Below are 21,925 nucleotides of genomic sequence, written 5' to 3' on the forward strand. Positions count from 1 at the left end.
GTCCCTTTTTTTTTTTTTTTTATAGTTTATATTCCACTCTTCTTCCATGATCCATGTCAGCATGCTCCAGTTTTGGTCTAAACATACTCTGTTTCCTGCCCGATCCTTTTATCTGTCCCCCTTATCAGGTCCACCTTCCTCCTTTTTATTGTTTGTATTGAACAACCTACAACCTACACACACGCCTGGCACACCACACTCACACACAGCTTTTATTTTTCAATTTGTCCCACACACCTATATATACAACAACAGTGCTTCTTACTTACTTCATACAACTAGACAGCATTATGTAATCCAAACCGCGGTCCAGCTTCTTGCATTGTATATTAAACTTACTTTAAAATAATCGTCTCCCATGCTTTAACCTTTTCATTACTTTAAGTTTTAAGGTTATAGTCCGTGCCGAACCACAGCCACGTTGACACTCTTCTCTCCACTATGGTATTGTGGACTGGCATTCGTTGGTACTTAGATCATTACTAAGTCGTGATTTTTTTAGTTCAGCGTAAGATTACATACAATCACGTTTTCTTGTCCAGGACATACATTAATTTTACGATATTTATTGTTTTTTTGTTTCCAACTTTTTGTTCGACGCCCCACAATTTTCTTCAAATCTTTATTTGTTGTCTGTCTTTCTTATTTTATTGTAATAATATCTTTTAATATGAATTAAATTATAATTATTATACACTTTCCTTATCAAATTTCAGCTTCATCACTTTTATTATTTTTACTTTACCTTTGTTTTGTTTTTTACCACTCGTTATCCAAATCACTCCTATCACTTATATTTTTGTACCTTATTTCATTTTCGATTATGTATTCTTCTAAATTGCACGTTTCTTTATTTTTTATCGTTTAATTTCATTTTTTTTTTTCATTTTTCACATTTATTAATTTTATTTATTTTAATATAGCCTGTTATTATTATTGTATTTATTTATTTAACTTTATTTTTATGTTAGCTTATTTTTACTCTAACCCTGTATTACTTTCCCACCTTTGTATTGCAACTGTTGCACAGTAATTTCCCTCGGGATAAATAAAGCTTCTTGAATCTTGAATCTTGAATATCCCATCATCCTACATTTAAAAATAAGTATGCAGTTATAACGACCTAAGAACTAATAGAACAAGCATCAGGGAGAAGAAAACACTGCATTTGAAAAAAATTAAGCCTATTAAGTCTGTATGATGTATGATATATAATGATACAAACAATTGTATAAAAATATACTACGAAAGCTAATCTCTGGTGCAATATTCATGAGAAATAATCTGCTCATAATTCATCCAAATCGTTCATTTTACACAAGCTTCCTGCAGTGTTTGTGTGCACCTTTAGTTCTGCACTGTTATGGAATATCCATAAAATATGTATTTTAGTTAGAGACTGTCAGTTTAGTTAATGATAGAAAAAGGTTGGGAACCACTCTAGACCTCCAGCCACACATTCAGTATCTTGTCATTTAAAGTGGAGACATTTAATATGCACTTTTGCACACAGACACTGTTTTGAATTAATGCTACAAAACAGAATATATTAATTACAAAAGTTTTATTTATTACAAAACAGTGGGAAGGTCATGGGGATGTGTTCTGCTTTTGGACCAAACAGTGAATGCATGAAGATAAATAGGTGAATAATAACCTATACTTCTCCATTACAGATACTTTGTCACGTCAAACCAAAATTCATAAGCACACACCACTCCACGGACAGAGATTAAGGTGACAAATGACATTTAAATTCTGAGTCATACCTTTATAAAACTGCTGGGATAAAAACATAATCTTTTTAAGAAAACTCAGCATTTACAGTTTCAGACGCAGTGTCCTGTTCATTGTTAAGGTCTAGGTGCTCTCCCTCCAATTTACAGCCTCTGACAAGTTATCCACTTTAACTTTGGCAAGCTATTATACACTGTATCAACTGGCCTATTGGAAACAGCCTGTGTTAAACGTCTATCTGCGTGTTTTAAAGAGAAAATCGTCTATCCGGCAAAAGGGTTGGCGTGAATGGTCACATCCTTTATCCGGGTTTCAGTCAGTGGCCGGAACGTCTTTTCATTGACGGGCAGCTTCTCCAGTTCATCCAGAGTTTCCAGGCCATCGATGATCCTACAGGTTGAACAGAGTACAAGGTCAGCTGCACCTATTAATTATAGTCTGATCAATCAATAACAAAATGTTTCATAGCATCTCCCTCTCTCTCTCTCTCTCTCTCTCTCTCTTATATCCCCATCATCCCCGAATGTTACGTACTTTCCAAACACGGTGTACTTCATGTCCAGATGGGGCTGTTTGGCATATGTGAAGAAAAACTGGGAGCCATTTGTGTTGGGGCCATTGTTTGCCATCGAGACCACTCCTCTCACATTGTGCTGAAACAAAAGAAGGCAGAGAAAGAAGACAAACACGCGTTAAAGACGGCTCCCCTGATGATATACTAGGCGAAAACTTCTTCCTGACATAGGCCGTGAAGCTTGTACTCACTTTTAGGTGCTCACTGTACTCATCTTCAAACTTGCGACCCCATATACTTGTTCCTCCTTTACCCGTGCCTGTGGTTTAATCAAAACAACAACAACAAACAGGAAGTGAGGATGTAGATTGCCACATTTCAGTGCTTAAGAGCAGCAGGTGCAACAGCCACGGCGCGTACCCGTAGGATCTCCAGTCTGAACCATGAAACCTTTAATATTTCGGTGGAAGATGCAGCCGTTGTAGAAGCCACTGGCACACAACGCAAGGAAGTTCTGCAAGGAATAAAAAGATGGGAAACAATGTGAGCAGCTGTGTTCAGGCTTTTCCAAACAGTAGTATTATTACTACTGCAACACTTCCTGCTGACTCTAACCCAGACATTAAAACTGCAAGGCAAAAATAATCACATTATATAAAAGCAGAAATACAACTTATTTCATCCCCGATCTGAAATGAATGGGAACCAGCAGCACAACAGTTAACTCACCTCACAGGATTTCGGTGAGCGCTCACAAAACAATTCAATTTTAATTTCTCCTAGATCTGTGTGAAGGGTAACAGCCTGCAAACATTACAGAAGAAAAACACATTATTAAACGTTCACTTTTAGAGGCACAGCATTGGTCAGTCATTAGTTTCCTTCTTAGCTTAGCTTGTTGCTCCGACTGCAAACATACGCTAGTTCTCTTTCTAAAGGTTCCTCTGTGGACTGTCACACAACCGTAATAGTTAACAGCTTATTAAAACATTGTTTGACTCACATGTCGACTGATAGCTTATAGAAATATTAACAATGTATTTTACCATTTCAAACGTCGCGTCTGTGAACAAGCGTGTCGGAGAAACATGTCCGTCTAGGAACAGTAGTTCAGTGCTCAATGGTTCCGGAAGGAATTTACAGTCGTACATGGCAACACCCAAGTGACATAGGTCTGCGTATTTGTTCCCATTATACTGTGCCAATCATTCAGTTATTTACAAATATCGTGGATATATATATGTATATGTAACAGTATATATGTACATAAGAACAGCAGTAAATTAGATTTTACACATGAGATGTTGTTGAGACACGGACAGATTATGGGGAGTTCATTTTTCCATTCTCTGTGCAATGTAAACCATCTTTAAAATGTTTTTTTTCTGCTACAGTATTACCAGATTTGTCACTGGGTAATTTGATTAAATCCATTAATTTAAACATCATCAGGTAGTAAAGCAACTTAAAGGTCCTCATCATGTCAGTTGATATTGTGCTATAGTGACGCACAAACCTTCAGGAGATAATCTAGTTTTGTGTTCAAATATACTTTAACAATGGCAGCTGTTTAATTGTCGGTGGCCTAGTTTAAAGATTGTCCTATAACCAGCTTACCTGCTTTTAATGTTTCATTAAAGGTTACTTCCTAATAACTTCTGAATTATTACTACCTACACAGAGACTAATATCTTATATAGTACCTGCGCAGTCGACAGGTTCTCTGCCCAACACCGAAATACAACATTGAAACCCAACACAAACCAAGACTAATTTGATCGACCAAGTCTATTTTATTTTATTTCACCTCTAGTGGATGGTGTGCAGGAGAGGATGGGACACATGTTCAAACAGAATACTGTCACATCATTCATGTCAATACTGATTTCCTTATTAATGAAATACTTTTGGCAACCAAACACTGCATGAAGCCAAATCTGTACATCACCTATAATTTGGATTTGAGTTGGGAAACATTTGAAAAAAAAAAAGAAAAAGAGAGAGATTTGTACCCAAACATAATTATTTTAAGAGGAGAAAGAACCAAGATGAACATCAAGTCTCATGATGCCAACATACACACTCACAGATAACACTCATACACACACTTTATCTGTGCTAATCACAATGAAGACACAATTCTGAAACAACACAGCTCAGTTTATACATGGTCACTGACGAAAAACGCAGAATCAAGGTTAAACCAAGTGGTTTCTTTAAAAACACAAAACACATTTTGTTTTAAACCAGCAGTCAATATTAAATACACCAAACTAGAAAATAATGTATAGAAATGCATATAAAACTGTAACTGTATAAAACAACTGTTTAAATTAATAAAAATACCAGGTGTAATAAAAAAATAGGCAATCAACTCAAAAAAGAAGTGAGTACTAGCTGGCTTCCTGAGAAATGTATAGTTATATAATACTAATAGCTGTCAAAATGAAAAAATAACAGACAAAATGAAAAAAAAGAGGGGAAATGCAAAGGAAGAGAAGATTAACTATGAAACAAAATGCTAATTTACTGAAACCACTTTACTAGCAACCGACACAACGTATTTTTATAATGTACTGACCATCTACTTGCGGTGCTCACTGCAACGCTTCAGAATTTGACAAAAGGATTTCTGATGTCACTCTTAATTAGATTAGTTGATTGTCTTAATCGGTGGTGTATTGCTGAGGTGCTCTGGATGTCATTTCAAATGCTCCAGTTGGGACTTAAAGGTAAAAGACCAAAATCAATATATTCTTCCATGAGCAGTTTTTAAACTTAAATACTAAATCTAACAGCACTTTAATCTCAAGGCTGGCAGTCATTCAGTTGAACCTTCCCATACCAGAAAACATGTGTTGTATACATTAAGCTGTATACCATTATTTGCATTTACCTAAATGTAACGTGTGGGAGAGGTGCTGTAGTGCAAAAAGCATTTTCTAGGTTGAAAAATCTCCTCTAATCTACTTGAAATTTTCACCATCACCTTGGTAAAATGAACGCGACAAAAAGAATGCCCATGCACATTAGAAAACTACACTACTACTAACCTTTACATAGTTTAAATAAAAGCAATATTGCACAATATAGCATAGTTAAACATGTTACTGAAATAAGTGTACATAGCTTCAACTATTCCTATGCTTTTCAACCCAGTTATTGTACTGTATATTGCTACTGTCCAAGTTTTCTTTGCAGTTAGGTTTATTAAAACATAAACTGATTTTTTTTTTTGTCTCGGGGAAAACACAAGAACCCCTATTGTGTGTTGTGCTGTGTCAGAGCTGTGCATTGATCTTGAATTCCACTTTTTTTTTTTTTAGCATCGTGCTGCTTATTGTGGCAAACACAAGTGCAGAAAAGTCACTCTCAGGCAAAAAAGTATTCAACGCTACTTTACAAATGAACACACTTTGAAACCAGAGAACTAAACAATTAGATGACCTGACCAGAAAAGTATGGAGGCCCATTTACGGCAGGGGGAGAAAAAACGGAAAGAGAAACTATGAAACCATTATGAGGGACTAAGACAAAACGTTTACGGCCCAGTGGGTGTGAACACAGGACCTGCATGCTGTGAGGTGACAAGTCAAGAAACTTCCTCATAGATCCAATTTAGAAAGTTGAAATTATAATTTTGACTTTAAGATTTCTTTTTCTTGCTTTTTGTCGTTTTAGCCCCCTGACAAGGATGGGTTTCCATTAGCCAAGTGTATCTGGCATACAAAACTCCTACACAAACAAACAAATCCATCACAAAATAATATTAAAAAACTAAAAACACGTTCATTCCCAAAATGACAGTGTCACTTCAATAACTAAAATCTAAACCCAAATGCTACATTTCTAGATCATTTTTACAAATAAGACTTGTAGAAACAATATTGGATCATCAAATTCACAATGTTTATGCCCTTCAGACTTTTAAACTCTACATAAGTTGTCAGCAGTGCACAGGAACACTGTTACAGAGAGTTAAAGCTGCACTAGGGTAGAATTTAATGTAAAACTAATGTTAGCACAGCCAATGTTACAAAATGAGGCTACAACAGAAAACTATGTCTTATTAATCACATCTGAGACACCATATGTATGTTTTAATGGCCCGAATTGAGAACTGGAGTCAAGTATGCTCACTTGTGAAAGGTCAACAGAAGTGATGACATGAAGCATTAGAGCAAAATATAAAACAAAAAGGACAAAACTCTCCCGTTCCTCCCATTATCGTCTGGGGCTGGGTAGTCTAGTGCAGCTTTAAAGACATTTATCTGCATCAAAACACAGTCAACAGTACGATCATTTGTTCTCCACAGATGCCCTAACAAAAACAACAGAACGGTACAGAAGACAGGTGTAGTGAATTAAAGTTAAGGCAACTGACCTGAAAGCCATGGCTCTTTTCAAAAGTGCCTCTTAAATCTTTCGTGCTAATGACAAATAAATTTGTAGGAATTACAATTATTTTTTCATTAAATGGAATGATGCTTTTTTGTTTCTAAAAAAGCTTTAACCTTGGAGTAAAAGCAAAAATTTAAAATTTTACGACGATATAATTTCAAAAATGGCCATTTTGGACCTTATTGCAATGTTTTCTTTAACATAAAAAAACTCAGATTAAAGTACATATTCACCTTAATGGATCTTATATAGCAATTAATAGTGTTAAATTAAGGATGGCTGTAATCTCACCTTATCAAGGTAGAAACATCATATTAATAATACAATGTTATAATAAACTGAAATGAACACGAGGCCAGGCGCTTAGAAAACAGATTTATATTGTCTGGTTGTTTTACTTGTTAGTTGCAGACAACGACGCTCAGCTATCAGGACACAAGTCCAGTGCTTCACATCCAAATTATACGCAGAGTTTCAGGTACGCGTTACGTTTGTTGCAGACATATTACCGATATTTCAAGGCTGCATTTAGATGTCAATGCTGTGTGTCCTGTATAAAGTTTTAATTATTTTGACACAGACATGACTCATCTCATTCAAAACCTTTTCAGCATTTTGTTCATTTTGCTTTGTGTCCAAACAAACAAAGTGGATGCAGCATGACCATGAAATAGATTTGAATTCCCACTGAATAGTATACTGGCAGTAAGGGCTGGGTATCTGCTCGCTGATAAGATTTTCCACTAATGTAATTGTATGTGGGTGGTGTCTTGTAATACTAGTCCACTGAGTGGCATTTAGAAGAATAATTGCTTTTTCTCAAGCATTAGAGACTGAGACTGAGAGGTCAAACACACAACTCTTCCCCACACTGCACTCACAGAACTGGCTCCACGTAAGGATGGCACCCTCTGGTCTAACACCACGTTCCACTGCTAACCAAGACTCAAGGCCAACAAAAGACAACTCCACCGCCTCTGCAGCACATGCACTACTAACAGTCTCATCAATGACCCTCTCAGGCACAAGGATCTCAGAATCCAGAAACTTTCTGGACATTACTCATCATTAGTTAGTCCCTGATTTGTGATCTCACGTCATACTTTCATGATTTTTTAATCCGTTTCAAACCGAGCAAATGTTAGAAGGCCGTGATCATCGCTCTACAGCAGAAGAAGAATAACAGGACTGTGCAGTTTGTGGTATTTCTCATTCCCTATTTACAAATACGACATTTGGTGACATAACCATAGGATTTGTCAAATATTGAGTGAACATCTGCATATTTCTTGCTGAAGAAAATAAATTAAGACAGTTACTCTTGTCCGTCATGCTTTCATGATTAATTCCTTTGCATATTATGACTGGAAGTTAGTAGTTAGTTAGTTAGTTAGTTAAGCAAGCAAATGGTGGTTGCAGTTACACGATCCATACACAGGAATTAAGGAGGAGACATCTTAGAGACCACATTGCTATCTTGTTTGTAAAACTGAACAATAGTGAACTATTTGATCTTGATTAGAACTGATGTTATAGTAATTGTGAACAGTGGATATTTTTCTTCTTTCTTTTTCTATCTTCAGCAAAGATGGGCCCACAGTTCTGCATACTTAAACTTCTCCACCATAACTTAGAAGCATGAAATGTAAACACGCTGCTGATCACAATGACACTGCTACATTATTGCCTAAAATATAATTACTGGGTTATAATGAGAAGGCATGAGAAGTGTTTTGTAAAAGGAAGGAAAATAAACATTTAAGAGTTAAGAGAACAACCCCAAATCAGTGTTCTGGTTCTGCCACACTGGCCCTGGTTCTTGATACCCAACCTTACTGGCAGTACACTGCAGCGGGACTACTGCCTGCTTCAACAGGCCATCTGGAACAGTACAAGCATTCCCTCCGGTGTCGGGGCCCAGTTGGTCAGTATCTGTTCTCACTCACAGCCACAGACCTGTTCAAGCTTGTTCTTTGTCAACTTTCCATAACTGTTCCTTGACCTCCGTGGGCAGGGTGTTGAAGAGGTCCTCCTCCACAATGAGACCGGTTCTCTTTAGCTGGCGGCACTCGCCTAGCTCCACGGGCAGACACTCCAGACGGTTTCCTCTCAACTCTAGCTGTGTCAGCCCGGTCAGCTCTCCAAACCGCGATGGGAGAGACTGCAAGCAATTGTTCCCCAAGTTCAAAGTGCGAAGCTTCTTGCACTGGAACAGCTCATTAGGCAGGCTCTCAATCTGGATTTCGAGGAGGGGGAGGGTGTTGTGATGGGATAAAAACAGAGAGATATTAGAATTTATAACTTTAAAATGTTTTCAGCAGCAGACAGATTGTTGCACAAAACCTAGACATTGGAGGATGCTCACCACAATATATATTTACCCAAATCTTTAGTCCCATCGGTTAAACAAACCATTAAGGATAAAAAAAGCAATGTACAATCAACAAAGAATTAAATGAATGAAAAATAGTGATTATTTAGGTACTAACCCTGTTGGCTGTAACTGCCAGATACTGAAGATTCTGGAGGAAGCCAATGTCTGTAGGGATATACGTTAGGTTGTTATGGCTCAGGTCCAGGAAGCGCAGCTTGCGGCAATAAAACAACTGGCTGGGGATCTTCTCAATCTTGTTTCTGTTCAGGTACAGTTTCTCCAAGTTGGTCAGTGTTCCAATCTGGATGGGAATATAGGCGATCTGGTTGTACCAGAGCTTAAGGCAGACTAGCCGATGAAGGTGCTGGAAGCTGATGATCTCTTCGATGGTCTTCAGGTTGTTGTCCTTCAGGTCAATCTCCTGCAAGTTGTGCAAGCTGAAGATTGAGTGCGGTATGCGCTCTAGATCACAGCGAATGAGCTCCAGTTCTGTCAGGTTCACCATCTTCTTCAGGCTGTTGAGCACCATCAGCTTAGTGCCTTCATTATTGATGGAAAGCTTCTGGAGGTGCATGCCCACATCTGTCACCACCTGAGGTAGCTTGGTCAGATTGCTCTTCAGACGAAGAACTTTGAGCCTCTTGAGCTCCCGGAGCCCATCAATGACAATGTAACGGTTGTTCTCCGCACTCAGATTCCCTGTCAGATGGAGTTCACTAAGATTCTTCAAACTGTAGATCCATAAAGGGATCTCTTTGATGTCAGTGAACTTGATGTGCAGAGACTTCAAGTTCTCACGCAAAAAAGCCAGCGCGGGAGCTTCGATTTTGGCTGGCGTGTGGTAAAGCCACATCTCTCGCAAGTTGACCAGCTGGGCAATGATTGGGGGGATGGTTACGTCGGGGATAAGCTCCAGTTTAAGAACCTCCAGCTCCATCAGGTCAAATACTGTGTCTGGAATGCCGCTCAGCATGAAAAGGTGCAACTCCAACTTCTCCTGAGAGTTCTTGGTAATCCTCTGCCTGAGCTTGTCCAGTGTCCACTCGTTGTTGAGGTTGAGCTGCCTCAGCTTGTTTTCGCTCACTTCGGAGAGGAACACAGCGAAGCGTTTAGAGTACAGAGGGTCATACTGATCGATCATGTGCATCATGAATGCGAAGTCATTCTTCACATCGGGTATGTCACTGTAGCTGCTCTCTTCTCGGATCGACTCAAAGGAGTACTTCTTTAGAGAGCGCCGAAGCATCCAGCAAAGTGTGTACATGCAGATCAAACCATACACCACTACTAAGCTAATGTAGAAACAGGCTAAGATTTTAAAAAGTGTAGCCAGCGGGTGAGCACACCGGTACACGCTGTAACCTGTCAGACTCTCTATATTTACCGAGCAGTCAACACTGAATTGAATATCGTGCACGTAATACCCTGTATAGCAGATTATGAAAATAAACTTGATGACTTTGATGATAGTCTGACGGATGTACAGTCTGTACACAATGTCTCCCTCCTCAACGTGTATACGAAACTTCTTCACTTTCTCAAACAGGGCTTTTGCCTGTTCACCCTCTTTCTTGTCCAAAACCCCTGTTTCTGTTCTATCCACAATGCCCTGCTCAAAGCGTGTCTTTGTTCTCTGAAGCATAGGAACGCTTGCTTCAACGTCCTCACTGATAACAGACGCCTTGTGGTCCATCGAGCCGTTCATTTTCATTGGTTTTGGGTCACTCTCTTCGACCACAGTCTCTGACAGCGCCCTAGTAGTCCATGGAGAGTCGAAGCATTTCAGCAAGATGGATACAAAGTGCTCTAGTTTGGAACTAGTCCGTGGGAACTTGAACCAAAAGTTGCTGCAAGCTAGGAAAATAAGGGTGTGAAGTAATACTAGGTAAGGAAAATACTTGGCAAACCAGTGCAATCTATTCTCATAGCACACAGCATCCACATAGTTGTACTGGTGGCGGTCTAGATCATACTGGATCCCTTTGGGCTCCAGGAACAATGAAGTGGCGAGGGTAGAATTGAAGTTCTTCTTGCAGGTCTGATTGACCACCCATTTGCAGGGCAGGCATATCATCTTGTCCTGGGTGACCTGCAGTGTCCCCCCAAACACAGAAATCATAAGCATAACAATGGAGATGTAGTCGGTGAACACATCCCACCATGGTTTCAGGATGCGGTACGCTGGCTGTGTGTCTACGAAGTACCGCAGCTCAGTGATGGGGATCATGGTTTATCTGTGGAAAAAAAAATAAAGTTGAGTCAGAATCATAAGTACGGTGATGTACTGAATTGCATGGCCTTGTCAAACATAAAAACACTAAAGATTTGGCTTTCTACAAAATCTAAATGTTCTTCTCTCTAATGCCTGAATAGCCTTTACCTGAACCACAACACAATACCAAGACGACAAATCAATACCAGAACTGCAACTAACAAGGTCATACATCAGAACTTTGCAGACGGTTAATTTGAAGGCTGCCATGACTAATGAAAGAGAGATTCCCACTTGTGAAAAAGAATTGCCTGATTGACTTTACTGCGTGGGCTGCCATGTTATTGATTTAACTATTGTTAAGCAGACTCGATTAATCTTGCTTTCAAAGGGGGTCTCATACTGGACATAGCATTTCAAGTGCTTTGGCCAAATGGCAAGCCAGCCATCAATAAAATACTAAGTTCATTTGTCTGCATTTTAATTTAGTCCCTACACGATTTAGGTGAATAATTAATGGGTTGTTAAAGAAAAAGAAATGTCATACAGGCAATGACGCCGCTGCCTTGAAGCTATAAACATAATAAATGAGTAAATTAACAGAACCATCATCTCAGATTTAAGAGGCTTAATCAAGCAAAACCTATGCGCCTGATTTTCATTGGGAGAGCAGCGTTATCAGCAGGGATGTAATGATTCCACGTTTTCTCTTCTGATGCTCATTCTGACACCTATTTCACTCTGATACTTCAAAGGGAAATTAAGAAAAGTTGAAAAAAGTTTGTAAAATTGCACTGTTACACAATAACAACAGTGATAAAGAAACAGTAACATAAATCAGTAATTACTGGCCAATACCCTATGTGTTAGTAATGGTGCTGATACTTACCCAGAGTATCAATACTAACTAGGGCTAGAGGTGGGCAACATATGTATATATACACAGACACACAATGAGACATATTTTACTTGTCAAGCATCAGACATTTCGCAATACCGTTTATACCGCAGCACCTATCCTTGAACACTGCACACACTGTTAGGTTAGCCAGGTATTTCATTTGCTCCATTAGCCCACACCACACAATTCTGGGTGGTTATTTAATCGATTAGCAATATTTAATTTATGTTCCAGGAAATGTTGTGTTATGATTAAGGGAATAAAATTGCACATACCGTGACAGAGGATTTTATCCACATCGTCCACCCCTAATTAAAAGTAAATCTTTTATGTATCCATGCAACCTCACATCTGCATCACATGCAGCAAGACCCAGTATACCAAGTTGTTATGAAATGTAACTAAATAATATAACATAATTTGTGTGTATGGGTAGATAAAAATGTACTTAACGCACTTGAAAAATTGTTGTACTTACAAATCCAAACCTGTAAAGCACAATAACTCCATACATAAAAAGTCAAAAGGAATCCACAACCACTCCTTCGCCCGCTGCTGTACATCAGAGCGAGATAAAGCCAATCCAAATCAACCTCTAGCCTTGTGTGAGTGGGACACACCCAGCATTTAAGCTTGAGAAGTCACTCTTCTAAAGATGATGTTCCGTTTTGGCTTGTTTAACCCAAACAACAGGACCGCCAGAGGAGCCACCTCGCTCCGCTGCTCTCTATTCTTAGCCATTTCCGTTAATAATATCCACAGTATTGTCTGTGGGGGCCTTGAGAAGCACCTCCCTTGACCTTCAGGAGGAGATCCTGTTTACCTTACAGAAGCTGCTGTCTCCAACCAGTGTCTCTCTGGAATACTCCACCGCCACCTTTCGCACCCCCACCGCCCCGAAAAACACACACCTACACATACACAACAAGAGTCGGGAGTTGGCATTCATCAGAGTTTCTACTTTGTTAGGAAACTGCAAAGGCGAGGAGTCAAGACGCCTAGTCTGATCCTTGAGCCAAATAAGCATTTTTAAACTGGCCCCAGTTCAGAGAAAACTTTTGCACTATTTTAGTGAAGTATCCTGGGCTGGGTAGCTAGTGTAGCAGCACACAACTGCACCCAGTAACTCAAATACTCACCAGTTTCAGGTGTTATCTGTGCTCCAGTGCCTGGTGATGACCCTGGTGGACAAGCCACTCTTCGTGTGTCCAAAACTCTTCATGGACCATTGCCTCTCTCATCGCCATGGGGTTGAACAGAAGACCTGACAAGGATACTGAGAGATGAAAATGTGGTTTCAACTTCCTTCAAGCAAACTCAGGAAGTGACAGATACACCTAAAGTTGCCTAACTTACATGCGTATTAGTGATACAAGTTATGTCTAAACTACAACATTTAACGATAAACAACGTGTGCCTTTACGGCTCGCACTTTAGTGTGCGCAATATATCGTGCTAGATGTGAGTAGTGTTGTCAGATACATGTGTTTATTTCGATGGAGGACCCGACTATCCATCAAGCCACCGCTCGTAACATTAGCATGGGATGTCTTTGTCATCTGGCTAGGTGGCTGAGCAAGCGCTTCTCTACAAACGTTAAAACCGGGTGTTATTATTACTATTTCTATCTCTATGCCATAAAATAACGTGACACACTGAATTTGGGGGGGTATAGTGATATCTGACAGCAAGCTACTTATCAGCAGCGACCACAAAGAAGCACAATTTCTGCTATTAAAACTGAGCTAGGCTGCTGTTAGCCAGTGGGCTAACCTAGCTAGCACCCGGCTCTCCCTGTTATCGGAAGTTTAACTTAACATCCTGGCAAACTGAAGTTAATACGACAGCGACACGTTGCTAACACCTATTAAAACTGATATGGGGTTTAACTTACAAAGTTTGGCGTGCTGCGGTCACATCCAACTCTACTTTAGTATAAATAGTTGCTAAAAAAAAATGCGTTCACTGTTGCTAGCTGTTGTTTTTTCCATCACCTCGGGGAGAGTCATTGTACAGCCGGGACGACGAGCGGCACTGTGGCGCCTTTTCACAAACATAGAGGAAGAGAGCTCTTCCTCTGCCTTTCTGGAGGAGAGGTGTTCATGTTTTTACTGTAAGGAGAAGAGCCTGTGTTTTGGATTGATCCCACGACAGCGTCAAATAGTGTGTTTTAGCTTCAGAGATGTTGTCATTGAGCTATTTGCGGATTGTGTGCTCACCTCGGGCACTGCTGACGAACCGACTCTGTGTTTATGAAGCTTTTACATGTTCAGCACATTGTATGTCTACCTGCTTCCCCAAGAAGGACATATGGCACAGCAACACGAACTTGGGAAAGGAAAGAAAGATTATTTACTACACAGATCGAGTCAGTTCACCCAGGTACTACTGCACAGGTCAAGTCAAAGTGAGCTGCTGGAATTGCAAACAGCCTCTGGGCAAAACACCTGCATTTTTCTGCATGTCATGCAAAGTAGTCCAGCCCCCTGATGAAGGGACATCCTACTTTAAAATTATGGATTGGTGAGTATCTTCCTCTATCCACTATGTTACTCACAGACATTTTATTTATGAATGCAGTCTGTGAGCAAAACGTTTCACGTGACCATGTGTTGCCTCTTTTCAGTGACTGCACATTCACACTGGACACACAAAAGCTGCAGAAAAGATACTTGCAGCTCCAGCGCTCTCTACATCCAGACAACTTCAGCCAGAAATCTGTGGTAGGGAGGGGGTTGTAAGAGGGGTTTTAAATAGAGATCAGTTGAGTGACATGGTTTGTGAGTCAGCTGAGGCTGTCCTATCTATTAGTACAAGTGTGACACAAGAAGTTGGGTTTGACCCCGAGTCCCTATTAGGCCACATGACTGTGCATTTTTGTTTTGTTAGTATGATTCATTGTGAGTTGGCCAAGGGAATAACTCCAGGCCAAGTTGAAAGATGGGTTTGTTAAAAGACATTGACAAATTTAGGCCCTCATAAGGCAGCTTTGCATATACAGTATAAACAAGGTCAAGGCAAGCACGTTCGGTGAGAAGATGATAGAGCATTAATTTAAGAAATGGAGGAGGGAAGTCAATTGGAAAATCTAGTAATAATATAGAGTACTAACAGCTTCATATACATTTTTTTTATAGTATGGTAAGTGATATTTGGGCTTATCAGGAAAAGCACAGGTGTATCTAATGATATTAATGGTGGCCAGTAATCCAGCATGCACAATACTATTATACTGTTTATTATATCTGTCCTTTTCCTGACATGTCAAGATGTCTACTGTGTAAAAGGTCTATTATAAAATGCTGTACATTGTATTTTAAAAATCTAAAAGGAGGAAAAAGAAATGAAGGTGAATTACCCCAATTTAAATAATAAAGGATATGTAATATTAAAACTTTTGCACAAACATGAGAGGCCAAAGGTGTGAGATGAATAAAGAACTGATTTAATGGTACATTTTAAGTGTGTGAAAGTGATTACAAGTTAATAAGTGAAAGTTAAAGTCAATTTCTCATATTAAGAGCTGAATTAACTTGCAGAGTTTTTTCTTTTTTTTTTAAGTTATTTTTACCGGAAAAATGAAAATATAGGGGAAAACTAATCTAGATCTCTTGATTAATCCATTAACCATTTTGTTTTTAAATTCTCAGAAAATGCATGTAAACATATATTTTGCCAAGAAAAATAAAATGTTAGTGACTCCAGCCGACAGAAAAGAGCACCTGTTAACTGAACTGTAATTTTAAGGGGTGCTCCATTGAGTTTACTTAATTACAAGTTGTCTGGAGTACCGTTGTATAATGTCTTCTATGGCTCTGGAGCAGCTTTGTCGAGTCAGAGAAAATAACTTAATGACATTGTGATGTCATCAGGGTTATTTCAGTTTAGGCTATGACCACAAATAACAGAAAGCCTGTTACAAACTGGGGAGTGGAGGACACGGCTGTTTACCTAGCAGGAAGGGTGTAACGAAAGGTGCTATCAAGTTGCATTATGGTCACAAAGACAGACATATATGTATACAAGCATAAAGACATACTATATACGGTATGTGCAAAACAGATGATGTGGGTTGAGAGCTTGATCCATACTAGGGAATAAAAGATATCTCAGCTTCCGCTGCTTTGAGTGCCCTTTTAAGAAATTATATATAATTTCCTCAGTAAAATGCACACAGCAAAATCATGGTGATGATAGGAAAGGAAAACGACAGGAAATAGATCTAATATTGGTTTGTCCACTTGGATGAAGCACTCACTCACTGCTCTTGAGGAAATACATTTGGTGTTCTCTTCTTCTTCACCTTTGATTTCTCACTGCTTATAGGCAGACAAGTGCACCAGAATTTTGTGTGGAAAAATAGGTTTGATGTACTTCATCAATCACATGCAGCCCAAAGCACAGTTAGGCTGGTGAGACAGGTAGGCCTATATTTTACATAAAAACCTCAACTAGTGCAGCTTTAAAAATATCACAGAACAAAACAAGACCTGCCTCAATGCATCTGACCATTTCAAAGTGGAATGTGTTTATAGATTATGTTACAAAGTAGTAAACAGTTGACAAAATGTTCACATTATCCAGTGTCCCCCGCGTGGATCGTTAAAAACAAAATTGCATGGCAGTTTAGAACAATAAGCATTATGAGTAGCGGAGGTGTGTTGCTTCGCACGTAATTTATTCTGTACACTCAGGTGGAAAAGCACAATGCAGAATGTTGTCATGATATGATATGAAAGCTAAACTCATATTCAGCAGACTGTGGGAGAGGAGGGGTAGCCTAAATGGTGTCTTCACACACAACCTGTCCAATATTGTACTGACTCTGTTTTATTTATCAGCACCTCTGGCCATTTTTTTCTTAATTAGACATCTTCTAGCCTCAGGGGTCTTCATCATATATAGAAAACTCATTACTTATACAAGGCTACGAGGCAGCCTCCTAGTGCACTGGTTGTTATTACAGAAACAGCTCCACACGATGGGCCCATGGGCCAGAGCTTGAGACTATTGATTTTCACAAGAGCTGACAGACCTGATAGCTGCAAAATGTACACGGATCTGCCAACCATTTCCAAGATATTTTCCTCCCCGACATGTTTCCCCACATCTGTCGTGTCAGACTTACACCTGCATCCCTTGAAGGGTCCCAAAATGCTCGAGTACAAAAGAGAAGCTGTATGTCATACACCTAATTGTCAGTATCACAAAGGATTTGGTGTGTAAAACTGACAGTGTATAGATTGGGATGGCGAGTGTAAAATAGCTCAGATGTTATTACCTTTCAAGACTGTTTGATTTGTTACCCTGGATAATGTGAATATCTGTTAGTCAAAATCACAATGATGCAGATTTTCTTTCCCTTTTTTAATGAATGCATATGGACTGAACTTTCCATCATTAGAAGCAAACTTAACAGAACCCTCTTTTGCAGAGAGAACAGGAATATTCAGAAATCCAGTCGGCTCTTGTGAACAAAGCATACAGGACTCTGCTTAAGCCTTTGAGTCGTGGTCTTTATATGGTAAGTTTGAAAGCCCTGACTTAACTTCTAATGAGTAGTTTATTTTCATAACTGCAAGCTCTCTCTCTGTCTGATCGCTTGTTCCAGACAAATATCTTCACCAGCTGACAGTCAAGAATAGTGACATGCATTTATAGGAGGAGTGGAGTTTAATGATCTTTCATCCTGCGTTTCAGCTGGAGCTGAAGGGGATGCGTATAGAAGAGGGTACTGACTCCAGGGCTGATTCTGAGTTTCTAATGGAGCTAATGGAGATCAACGAAGCCCTTGATGAAGCACATACTCCAGAAGAAGCCAATAAGATCGGCAGAGACACAAAAGGTTAATGCATATGTCTGTTCAATTCATTGAACAGTGAATTGAACTGGTTCAGTGATTTGAGCTGTTTGTTGATCATAAATTAGCACAGGAGGAGCATGTACCTGGTAAATTGGTGTCGACAAATCAGATATGTAGCTTTTTTTAGTAGTTCTATCGCTTTAGTAAATAATAAAATGAAACAATATAAGAAAGAAAAAAAACTGAACTGCACACTGACTGAGACATGCTTTGGGTTAAAGTTGTAAACAATGATAACAGCAAGTGTTGTTTAATATTACAGCCAACAGTCCTTGAGCAGTTAGAAATTCAACAAAGGAGCAACAGGTGTATCTGTTTACAGTGCAAACCAAAAAAACTGCATATATAACGTTAGGCAATTTGAATCTAAGGTGGAAATGGCGGACTCCGCCACTAACATGAAAACTAATGAAAACTACTATATAGAAAGGTAATTACAGAATGTAAATACATTGAATAGCCAGTGCAGAAAAATGTAAACCAATAGTTAAAAAAATGATGATTTCACAAATATATTCAGCATTATCATTATTATGATTATTATTATCATTATCATTATCATTATCATTATTATTATTATTATTAGTAGTAGTAGTAGTAGTAGTAATTATAACTACTAACTTACAGATCTGGCATAATTTGAAAATGTCAGACTAATGAATCATGCATACATGGTCTGTTTAATTTGTGTCCCAATTTTAAAAATAAAACATTTTATTATCTCCATGTGCTAGCTGGTGCACACATCAAACTGTTAACTATGTTTCTTTGATTTTTCTAATGTGGTTTGTTGAACTAACCGTGTCTCCTCACTTGCAGGGAAACTGACAGACTTGACAAAGGAGATAGACGCTGCCCTGCTTAAAGGTATTATATTCAGACACTGAATTGGAAACATTGTCTGTTCCTCCCACTCATTCCTTTGTTTGTTGTGTGATCTATGCTGAAACATGTCCTTTAAGTCACTCAGTGAGTCATTGATTGAACTTTCTTTTGCATTCTTTTTTTTTTTTTTATCAGGAGAGCTTCAAACTGCCAAAGCACTGCTTGCCCAAATGAAATACTATGCAAACATTCAGGAGAAAGTGAAAGAAAAACTTTCTGAATTCATGTAATTTCTCCCCTATTAAGTGTTCCTTTATTTTTTTTAAAAATTTAGTCACTTTTAAAAAGTTTTGTACAGAAGCACACAAATTATTGTACATTTATCTTGGGATTATGTAAATTTATTGTTCAATTTGAATAATAAAAAAACTTACTTGTAATGCATAATACACAACTGAATTAATGGTGATTTGTACTTGATCTGCTATTTTTTTTATTAAAGCTGTATAGATACGAGGGTGTAATTGGATGCATACAGTATCCCCCATGAATTCCACTAATTTCAAATGCCTAATCATATCCACTTGTACCTAATGCATCATTAGATATGACAGAGATCTATAATAGGCTCTGATTAAAATGCTGCTCAGAGTGTTTATATGATTATCCTGCCTATCAGTTCAGCATTTGTCATGTGGGACTCACACACAGACACAGGGCTCTCAATCAGTTCCTCAGGTTACCTTTAGGTGGAGACATAACACCTTGACAATCATCATGCAGAGGAGCAGAACATGTTGTACAAACTGGATATGAGACCAGAAGGAAGTCCTTTATTGAGGTAGACAGCCTATTGAATTATTTATGGTGGCTTCATATGTAGCATTAATGCTATGATAATCAGGAAGGCCCCACTGAATGATGATCACTTGATGAGCCAAAGATTTGTGATCTGTGTAATTTCCAGCTCATAAATTGATGTACACTGACCCTGCACCCCTATGCTTGCAGCAAACTGAAATTTGCATCAGAATGTAAATCCATCCATTTCCTTAAGTTAAGTTTTACATTTTTTCTCTTAAAACCATAGAAAATAATTGTCATAATCTATAATTACTTTGAAAATTGAAGCTCCAGTCACATGAAGGATTTTGATCTGAGAAAGTGATACAGGTTTAATCACTCTTAAATATGGAGAATGTCACTTAATCTGATAGCAGAAAGTGAACCATCAGATCACATATCATATGGAAAATTACACACATTAGCTTCACAACCTACACCATTTTGTGTGTATTAGTGGTTTTACACTGACACTGTTTCGCTGTGCCCCACAGCCCATCCCACTGTAACACATCCTGACTGGTTGTTTATTAAGTCTGGAACAACAATGTCATGTGTCTGAAGCTGTTTCGGTTTTTTACCTTGGAGAAGCAGTTCCCTTAATACACATGGATAGACAGTGAATTAAACAGGGCTTCTCCCACCAGAAGGAGACTAACAGGCCTATTTATTATTCATGTCGTAATCGGAAGGCATCTACGGCGCCTTTAAATTAATGAGAAAATCTGATCGACCAACACTGAGGCCACTGCTGTCTCCCAGAACTCTTTGAAATTGAGTTTGAAAGAGACGAAAGGGGAAAAAAACTCACCACAGCCAGGCTGTGAAATTGACTTGGATGGGAAAGCTGGGCAAAATGAACTAGGTACATAGGACCACCATGCAGCTTCTGGAATGAGTTAGGTCAGCATCAGGCACACTACACAAGTTACTGCTGCTGTAGGAGTGTTTACTTAGATATACTGATCATGGCTCAGTGAGTTAATTCAGATATTCTGAACAAGCCTACATGAACCACTAAATGGAATTCCTCGTAGTTATGTTACTTCCTGCAGTAGTTTTCATGTTGAGAGTAAAATGTGAATGGCGATAACACTCTCGTGTCTGTCCACTAAATGGGAAACTACAGGCAGTAGCTGATTTGCTTAGCTTAGCATAAAGACTGGAAATAGTTTGGCCCTATTTACAGGGAGTGTTTGGGCATTCTGAGCTACTGTAGAAACATGGCAGACCCTACGGAAGGTGACCCAAAGCCTCTGTAGATAAAAACATCTTATTCTGAGGTAACAAAAACTCAACAATTCCTATATCCAGGTGATTATACACTAATTAAAACATACCTATTAATATTATCTTTAATTTATGCCAGTAGATCCTCCTAAATGTTGCACAGTGGACCTTTTAATCTTATTTATTTATTTTGTACAAAAACCAAAGTGTGTGCAGCAGTGACAGTAACTTTTGTTAGCTTCTTCACCAAGCTAGCTGTGTCCCCTTGTTTCCAGTCTTTATGCTAAGCTAAGCTAGCCAGCTGCAAGCTGTAGATTCACATTTAGTGGACAAATATGAGGGAGGTATTGATCTTCGTGTCTGAAGCTCAGCAAGAAAGGTAATACTGTGGAAGTAGTGTCTACGTGCATTAATACCTAAATATTTCCTTTCATTTATTTGGAATTGTGTAGTAGATGGGGAATATTTTGTACTGTCAAGAATCTTCCCTTTTTATTATAGATGTTGTTCTTTTGCAACTCAAATTGGGATCTGTGTGAATTATTCTAGGTGTACTGGGCAAATGGTGCAACTTGAACAATCCCTGAAGAACAATTTTACCTGCATTAAGGTGTCTAAATAAGCCCCCAACAACGTGACTAATAGTGCATGTCATAATTGCTAGTATTAATCATCTCTGTATGGCCTTAACATAAATATCATAATAAGATTAATGTGGTCTTGTGACCCATGTCTTAATCATAATGTTCTCTTAATCACATTAAGACTTAAATGTAAACACAACTGCAGTACTCTTGACAGAAACCCAATGGGAAAATTATAGACTATTTGGCTTATAATGATTAACTACAAACACAATATGACTTAAACTATGGATACAAACAGTAGCTAATGAATGGCCTGATTGACAAGGGTCTAAACCAGTGGAGGATGACTCACTGGAGCTGAGCAGCAGTCTATAATTCTCGCCCCTCTGCTCAGCTGGTATGTGACTCAGCTGTTGATTGTCAGTCCCATCATCCCAC

General features: G+C 38.7%; 3 protein-coding genes across 5 annotated transcripts; 1 reads left to right on the top strand and 2 right to left on the bottom strand.

Annotated features, from left to right (window-relative positions):
• Positions 1–1,553: 1,553 nt before the first annotated feature.
• Positions 1,554–3,391, bottom strand: ppil3 (peptidylprolyl isomerase (cyclophilin)-like 3). The gene is made up of 6 exons (XM_035657989.1): positions 3,298–3,391; positions 2,981–3,055; positions 2,672–2,765; positions 2,503–2,570; positions 2,272–2,390; positions 1,554–2,127 (listed from the first exon to the last, which is right to left on the bottom strand). Exons 1-6 carry the CDS (start codon positions 3,298–3,300, stop codon positions 2,001–2,003), a joined length of 486 nt encoding a protein of 161 aa, XP_035513882.1. The 5' UTR covers positions 3,301–3,391; the 3' UTR covers positions 1,554–2,000.
• An 826-nt stretch (positions 3,392–4,217) lies between these two features.
• Positions 4,218–14,180, bottom strand: LOC118325355 (volume-regulated anion channel subunit LRRC8A). 3 transcript variants are annotated; one of them, XM_035657992.1, is made up of 5 exons: positions 14,034–14,167; positions 13,279–13,415; positions 12,963–13,050; positions 9,142–11,260; positions 4,218–8,888 (listed from the first exon to the last, which is right to left on the bottom strand). In XM_035657992.1, the coding sequence occupies exons 4-5, from the start codon at positions 11,251–11,253 to the stop codon at positions 8,613–8,615; spliced, it is 2,388 nt and encodes a 795-aa protein (XP_035513885.1). In that variant the 5' UTR covers positions 11,254–11,260; positions 12,963–13,050; positions 13,279–13,415; positions 14,034–14,167; the 3' UTR covers positions 4,218–8,612. The 3 variants fall into 3 exon arrangements, with proteins under 3 accessions (XP_035513885.1, XP_035513884.1, XP_035513883.1); XM_035657991.1 differs by lacking the exon at positions 12,963–13,050 and having other exon boundaries at positions 13,279–13,403; positions 14,034–14,180; XM_035657990.1 differs by lacking the exon at positions 12,963–13,050 and having other exon boundaries at positions 14,034–14,166.
• A 10-nt stretch (positions 14,181–14,190) lies between these two features.
• On the top strand, positions 14,191–19,278 carry hscb (HscB mitochondrial iron-sulfur cluster cochaperone). The gene is made up of 6 exons (XM_035657993.1): positions 14,191–14,662; positions 14,766–14,862; positions 17,574–17,663; positions 17,840–17,984; positions 18,822–18,869; positions 19,023–19,278. Exons 1-6 carry the CDS (start codon positions 14,322–14,324, stop codon positions 19,115–19,117), a joined length of 816 nt encoding a protein of 271 aa, XP_035513886.1. The 5' UTR covers positions 14,191–14,321; the 3' UTR covers positions 19,118–19,278.
• Positions 19,279–21,925: the final 2,647 nt, after the last annotated feature.

Source organism: Morone saxatilis, unplaced genomic scaffold (genome assembly GCF_004916995.1).
Source record: "Morone saxatilis isolate NCDOM2014 unplaced genomic scaffold, NCSU_SB_2.0 Contig16, whole genome shotgun sequence".
NCBI classification, from domain to species: domain Eukaryota; kingdom Metazoa; phylum Chordata; class Actinopteri; family Moronidae; genus Morone; species Morone saxatilis.

Bases quoted from the DNA above. Each gene is read 5' to 3' on its own strand.
- ppil3 (XM_035657989.1), bottom strand. The intron at 2,766-2,980 runs GTGAGTTAACTG...TATTCCTTGCAG, and splicing joins GCTCACCGAAATCCTGTGAG to AACTTCCTTGCGTTGTGTGC. The intron at 2,571-2,671 runs GTACGCGCCGTG...ATTAAACCACAG, and splicing joins TCAGACTGGAGATCCTACGG to GCACGGGTAAAGGAGGAACA.
- LOC118325355 (XM_035657991.1), bottom strand. From the start codon at position 11,253: ATGATCCCCATCACTGAGCTGCGGTACTTCGTAGACACACAGCCAGCG. The intron at 8,889-9,141 runs GTTAGTACCTAA...CTCGAAATCCAG, and splicing joins TGGCAGTTACAGCCAACAGG to ATTGAGAGCCTGCCTAATGA.
- hscb (XM_035657993.1), top strand. From the start codon at position 14,322: ATGTTGTCATTGAGCTATTTGCGGATTGTGTGCTCACCTCGGGCACTG. The intron at 17,985-18,821 runs GTTAATGCATAT...CCTCACTTGCAG, and splicing joins GATCGGCAGAGACACAAAAG to GGAAACTGACAGACTTGACA. The intron at 18,870-19,022 runs GTATTATATTCA...TTTTTTTATCAG, and splicing joins AGACGCTGCCCTGCTTAAAG to GAGAGCTTCAAACTGCCAAA.